The sequence below is a fragment of the Camellia sinensis genome, chromosome 6, assembly GCF_055761805.1.
Source record: "Camellia sinensis isolate YWXY chromosome 6, ASM5576180v1, whole genome shotgun sequence".
In the NCBI taxonomy this organism is placed as follows: domain Eukaryota; kingdom Viridiplantae; phylum Streptophyta; class Magnoliopsida; order Ericales; family Theaceae; genus Camellia; species Camellia sinensis.
The window spans coordinates 202,706,580-202,713,777 of NC_138966.1; the positions used below are offsets into that span (position 1 = coordinate 202,706,580).

The 7,198-nt window shown below is 36.8% G+C and overlaps 1 protein-coding gene across 1 annotated transcript; it reads left to right on the forward strand.

Moving 5' to 3' along the window:
• The first annotated feature begins 6,011 nt into the window (after positions 1-6,011).
• Positions 6,012-6,790, forward strand: LOC114282261 (uncharacterized). Its single transcript, XM_082876926.1, has 3 exons — positions 6,012-6,363; positions 6,423-6,671; positions 6,735-6,790. Exons 1-3 carry the CDS (start codon positions 6,012-6,014, stop codon positions 6,788-6,790), a joined length of 657 nt encoding a protein of 218 aa, XP_082733052.1.
• The last annotated feature ends 408 nt before the right edge of the window (positions 6,791-7,198 follow it).

A 7,198-nucleotide genomic window follows, 5' to 3' on the forward strand; every position in this document is an offset into this window, starting at 1 on the left:
TTGTATTCCTCAGTTAACTTTGAATCTTATTTCTGTTAGTCAACTTTGTGCCATTAGTTATTGTGTTTATTTCTTTGAATCTGGTTGTGTTGTGCAGGATTCTCATTCCAAGCAACTAATTGGGACCGGCCGTAGGTTGGGAGGTTTATATGTTCTGGAGACGTTGCATGTTCCTCCCCTTGCTGCATCTTCAGTTGATTTGTCTTCTTTTCGGTTAAGTCCTAAGTCGTCTGTTTTTTATTTATTGCCTTAGTCATGTATCTAGTTCTCGTTTACAGTATTTAGTTTATACTGGTGTCTAGGTTCTTTGAGTAGTCATAATATTTTTGATTGTAGTGGATGCAAACTAGCAAATTTTACTGCTTTACCATTTAATAAAAGTTTCACTACATCGTCTAAACCTTTTGATCTTATGCATTCTGATGTGTGGGGTCCTGCACCCATTCCTACTAAAGAGGGTTCCTAATATTATGTTTCTTTTATTGATGATTATACTCGTCACTGTTGGATTTATTTGATGAAGCACCGGTCTGAATTTTAATCTATCTATATTGCTTTTCGTGACATGATTCAAACCTAATACTCTTCTGTTATTAAATGTTTTCGATGTGATTTAGGTGGGGAATATCGTGATAGTGATTTTCTTCACTTATTACAGTCAGATAGTACTCTTTAACAATCTTCCTATACTAAAACTCCTGAGCAAAATGGTATGGCTGAACGCAAGCACCTTCACATCATGGAAACAACTCGCTCTTTGTTTATTTCTTCTTCTGTTCCTAGCTCATTTTGGGGGGGAGGCTCTTCTTATTGTTGTTCATATTATTAACCGTATACCCTCCCAAGTGACTTGTGGTATTTCCCTTTTTGAACGGTTACATGGTACTCCTCTTGACTATTTCTCTCTTCGTGTTTTTGGCTATACTTGTTTTGTTCTTTTTTATCGTGCAGCCCATACTAAGTTGTCTGCTCGTTCTGCCATGTGTGTTTTTTTTAGGTATGGTGACGATTAAAAGGGTTATCGCTGTTATGACCCCACAACTCAACGTCTCTATGTTTCTCGCCATGTTGTTTTTCCTGAACATATCCTCTTCTTTTCTATTCTCTCTGCATCTGCTCCTTTTCACTAAATCTGATCTTATTTATCTCAATCCTTTTCCTAATGCTATCCTTTTTGATTCTTATGTTCATGATTTGTCTCCTTCTGACATTCTCTCATCTTCTTCCTCGTCTCCCACTCCTATTGTCCCCCCTCCTATTATTCATGCTTATGCTCGTAAGAAACAACATGTTTTGCTTGCAGGTACACCTCCCCTTCCTCCTCCGGCTGTCTCTCTATTATCTGCTGCTAATGAAGCTCCTGTTTCTCGGTATCCTCAACGGGTACGTACATGTCTTACTCGTTATGGGTCTTCTAACTCTTGTTATTCTTCTGAATTTTTTACTTTCTTATCCTCCATTCACTCTCTTTCTAAGCCCACCTCCTATAAGGAGACTGTTTCTGACCCTCTTTGGCAACAGGCTATGAATGAGGAACTTTCTGCTTTACATAAGACTGGTACTTGGAATCTGGTTGCTTTGCCTTCTGGTAAACATACTGTTGGTTGTCAGTGGGTGCATAAGATTAAAACCAAAGCCGATGGTTCTGTGGAACGCTATAAAGCTCATTTAGTGGCTAAAGGTTTTGCTCAAGAATATGGTCTTGATTATGAGGAGACCTTTACTCCAGTTGCCAAGATGACCATTGTTCGTACCTTGATTGTCGTTGCTGTTGTGCGTCATTGGCATCTCTCTCAAATGGATGTCAAGAATGCCTTTTTCAACAGTGACTTAGCCGAGGAAGTCTTTATTGTCCCTTCTCCTGGGCCCCCTCATGCACCTGGTGAAGTTTGTCATCTTTGCAAACCTTTATATGGTCTCAAACAAGCTCCTCGGGCCTAGTTTGAGAAATTTTCTACTGTTGTTTGTGACTTGGGTTTTCGTACCAGTGATCATGACTCGGCTCTCTTTCTGCGCTCTACTTCTGCGGGATTCATTATTCTTTTGTTATATGTTGACGACATGGTGATCTCTGGCGACGATCTTGATAGTATCTCTGCTCTTAAGGCTCACTTGCATCATCATTTTGAGATGAAAGATCTTGGTTCGCTTCGTTATTGTTTGGGCATTGAGGTGGCCTCTCGAGGTTATCTTCTATCTCAATTCAAGTATGCAGCTGATGTTATTCAGCGAGCCAAGTTGACCAACTCCCGCACTGTTGACACTCCTCTCAAACTCAATGTGCACTACACTTCCACTGATGGTGTCCCTTTGCCTGATCCTACCTTATATCGGATCTTAGTGGGTAGCCATGTCTATCTTACCATCACTCGGCCCGACATTGCCTATGCTGTTCATATTGTCAGTTAGTTTGTTTCTGCCCCGATTACTGTTCATTGGGCTGCTGTTCTTCGTATTTGGCACTACCTTTGTGGGTTCTTGCATTAGAGTTTATTGTTCTTTGCTACTTCTTCTTTGGATCTTCGTGCTTTTTCTGATGCTAATTGGGTTGGTGATGTTATGGACCGTAAGTCTACTACGGGCTTTTGTGTTTTTTTTTTGGTTAGTTCTCTTATTTCTTGGAAGAGCAAAAAGCAAACTGTTGTTGCTCGATTTTTTGCTGAGGATGAGTATCATGCTATGGCTACTACCACAGTTGAAATTGTCTGGTTGCGTTGGTTGCTTTCCGACGTTAGTGTCTTTGTCCCTAGTCCTACTCCTATGTATTGTGATAATACCAGTGCCATTCAAATTGCTCATAATTTTATTTTTCATGAGTGGACTAAACATATTAAGATTGACTGCCACTTTATGCGCCATCACTTACAACTTCACACGTTGTCCTTGCCCTTTGTCTTCTCTACTATGCAGCTTGCTGATTTCTTCACTAAGTCTCATACTGTCATGCGTTTCTGTTTTCTGCTTGACAAACTCTCGATACTTCTTGCTGTTACATCATAAGTTTACGCGCGCGCGCGCGCGCGCGCCGGGGGGGGTATGTTAAGTATATGTGTGTATTAAGGGTAGTTTAGTCATTGGTAGCAATTAGGGTTAGCATAGTGTCTTATATATATATATATATATATATCTTGTAATTCGTTTCCATTCAATTTTGAATAATATGGTACTTAGTTCCTAACTAAGTTTTCAGTTTTGATACATTCGAGCCATTCGGGTCACAAAAATTTGGGTCACCAAACATTTTTCTAAAATAATATATCAAAAATATTAAAACTAAAAATATAAAAATTCTGAAAATCTTGTCCTACATCAGGCTTCTCTTCTTTGAAAGAACTCATCATCGAGTTCATATGAGAGATCTGCCATCGTCCATGCCAAATAAAAAGATAGTTGGAATACTTCAGTTGTTTGTCCCTCTTCCAAAAATTATATGCAGAGAAGTCTACTTTCTGAAAGTTATTCTCGATATGCTTCAACTGGTTGACAAGATCAATTAGACAAGCATTGAAAATCAAATTAAATTCCTTCACACCAAGAAAATCAATCAAATTTACTTTATGTAGAACTTGCATGCTCTCTTGATGTTGCACCATCTCAGATTTAATTGATCCTTCAATTATCAACCTTGGAATATTAAGTGTAGCAGCAACCAATTTCTTTGTTGCATGCAGCAGTTGTATTATCTCTTCTTTTATTTTCTCTTTGTTACTGGGCTCAATTAGATCTCATTTTTCTTCAATATTTTTATGATTTGTTTGTAAAACTTTCTCCCCAATATTCAAATTACCATGTGTTGATGCATTATCAACACTCGAACAAGACTTTGTATCTTCTTCATTAGTTTTACAAACAATCTCACTATAAATAATATTTGGATGTGAATTCTTTTATTTTGCAACTACAATGTCATTGCAAATTTTTACCAACTCCATGAAAGTATCTTGATTTGTATATGACAATATATCTTCATGATCATGAAAGTAAAATTTTGTTGCTAATTTTTTTTTTTAATTATTAACCATGAATGAATTTTGTCTTTACCTTTGCAAACTCGATAATCTTGTAATCCATTTCACCACTTCAATGCACTTTTATCAAGTTTGTAGGATGCAAATAAAATCTTCTTTTCATGAGGAATCTTCATGAATTCAAAGAAATTTTCAAGATCAAGGAACCAATCAAGAAAATCTTCTTTTTGAAGCTTACTTGAACTGTTAAAATATGAAATTTTGCAAAATAACGTAAGCTAGCAGATTGGCCTCGGGTGAATCCTTCGGTGCTATTGTTGTCAACTATTAGTTGTTTCTAGTTGACAATTAGTCCCAAATCAGCAAGTAGATTACAAATGTCATTGCGAAGTTCATGTTCCTCTAGCCGATGTTCCTCAATCGCATCCCATATGACTTCCACCCTATGATCAATGTTAATAGGGATTATGTGTTCTCCATTGTCATGTGTCATTAAGCTAGGTGAATCCATACTCTGATACCACTTGACGCAGCGGAATACACGGGGACTAGCTATCATTTTAGTAGACGAAAAGGGCTCTTAAATCAATGAGAAAAATAGAACCTTGAATCCATAAGGAAGGAAAAATATCTTAATATTATTCAATAAAAGTTAAATAAAAGTTGTCTTTGCCATGATGCTTACATAGCTATTTATAATAATGTAAACCTTGGAGAGCAAGTATTCTTGGACATCAAGAAAACTCAAATTAGGAATAATAAACTAATCTAATTCTTGGAAAATAAGAAACCTAAGAAATTAGAAAAACAAAATCAAAAAAAATTAAGAAACCTAATAATTCTAAAATATTTATACTAAATTACAAGAATCCTAATAAAATAATATATCAAAAATATTAAAACTAAAATACAAAAATTCTTAAAAATTGGGGTTTTTTATTCTCCTTGTTGGCAAATTTTGGATTTGGTGATAAATGGATCACTTGGCTCACCTACAGATGAGTTCTTTCCTCAAAAGGGTCTTAAGCAAGGGGATCCAATATCCCTTTTCCTATTCAACATTGTTGCTGAAGGTTTGAATTTATTACTGGAAAGAGCAAAAGAAATTGGTTTATTTAAAGGGGCCAGGGTTGGAACAAATAAGGCAAGTATATCTCACTTACAGTTTGTGGATGACACCATTATTTTCTGTGAGGCAAATTGGGAAGAGACTGTAATAGTAAAGAGAATATTGAGGTGTTTTGAAGTTATGTCTAGGCTGAAAATGAACTTTCACAAAAGTGTGGTGTGTGGGATTGGTGTTGAGGATAATCTTGTTAATGAGTTCGTAGTAAAATTGAATTGCATGAGTCAAAAGCTTCCCTTGAAGTACTTGGGGCTACCTCTTGAAGCAAATCCAAAGAAACTAATAACATGGCAGCCAGTAATGGAGAAGGTTAAAAAGAAACTGTCATCTTGGAAGAGGATGATGCTTTCTTTTGCTGGCAGAGTAACTTTAATAAAATCAATCTTGGCTAATTTACCTATTTATTACATGTCTATTTTTAAAGTGCCTAAAGGTGTGGCTACGAAGATTAATAGGTTGCAAGCTGCTTTTCTTTGGGGAGATTCAGAAACAAAAAGAAAAGTGCATATGGTTAGTTGGGAGGTGGTAACTAAGCCCAAAAGCCATGGTAGTCTTGGTATGAGGAATATTACAAAAGTGAATGATTTCTTACTCTTGAAATGGTGGTGGAGATACGGGGGTTGAAGACATGTCACTATGGAAACAGATTTTATGTAGTAAATATGGTTCTTCTGGAGGTAGGTGGTTACCATTTTAGAGGAGTTTAAGTGTGGCAAAGTATTATGAATATTGCTTATTCTAACCCACAACTAGTTGAGTTCTTTAAGGAAAATGCAAGAATTATGGTTAGAGATGGGAGTAGAATTAAATTTTAGAGTGACAGATGGTTTAGGAATATAATCCTCAAAAAGTAGTTTCCTAGATTGTTTAATATTTCTGTGGAGAATGAGGTCTCTCTGAATCAAATTAGTCTGAGAATGAGTAATTCAAGCAATTGGGTTTTGGAGTTTAGAAGACCTTTGTTTGCTTGGGAAATGGAAGAGGTGGGAAGGTTGGATGTTCTGTTGCAGGAGGCCCCAATTGTTAGAGAATTAGTGGAGGATTCCTTGAGGTGGATAGCATTTTCATCTGGGTTGTTTTCTGTAGCTTCAATCTGGAGATGGAAAGTGGAAGATAGGGACTCCACACTCATAATCTCTAAGTTAGTATGGGGAAATGTCACTCCTCCAAAGGTGAAGTTTTTCTGTTGGTTAGCTTGGCGTGGTAGAATCAAAACATCTGTCTTCATGCAGAGAATTGGAGTTTTAAATGATAATGCTAGTATTCTGTGTATGTTTTGTAGAAATGAAAAAGAGTCTTTAAACCATATTCTTCTTTATTGCCCAAAGATTTGGTTATTATGGTCTGGTGTGATAAAATGATGGATGTATGGTGGGCAATACCAAGATCAGTGGCTGAGGTATCGCAATGGTGGGATGGAGTGAGGATGAAGAAAAGGGAGAGAAAAATATGGAAGGTTGTGCCTCTGATTCTGATGTGGTCTGTGTGGAAGATGAGAAATGAGGTGATGTTTAATGGTAAACATTTGGTGGCTGATGAGATGCTTGAACTGATAAAAAACAAGAGTGGCACTGCGGGTGAGAAGTAGTGGGAGGGATTTTCATTACTTAGTACATGATTTGGTGGCTAATCTTAAACAGGTCAGATACTGTTTAAAGTAAAGGTGTTGCTGCTGCTATTTGATGCTGCTAGTTGATGCCAGTTGGTTGCTACCAGTTTGCTACTGCTAATGCCGAGCTATTTTGGGTCTCAGATGGTTATATGTAGCTTAGGGGATTAGTTTACCTTGGTGGTGCTTTGTTTTCCATATTGTTTTCTTTTTTTTTCTTGACTGTTTAATTGGTCTCTCTCCAATCTTGGGTTAAGTGCTGTCATATATGATTGTGTTAGCCCTTCAGTGCCAATCTAGTTGGGATTGTTGAGGTTAGTTATAATACTCAGTGCACTTCCCCCCTTTATTGATATATGATCTTCCCTTGTATATAGCTTCTTCATCAATAAAGTTTCCTTTTTTATTAATAAAAAATGGTTCTAAAATTGGGACTATTTCCCAAAATAAGTCAAATTATCAACCTAATTCCCAAACTAAGCCTAGTTTTGAAAG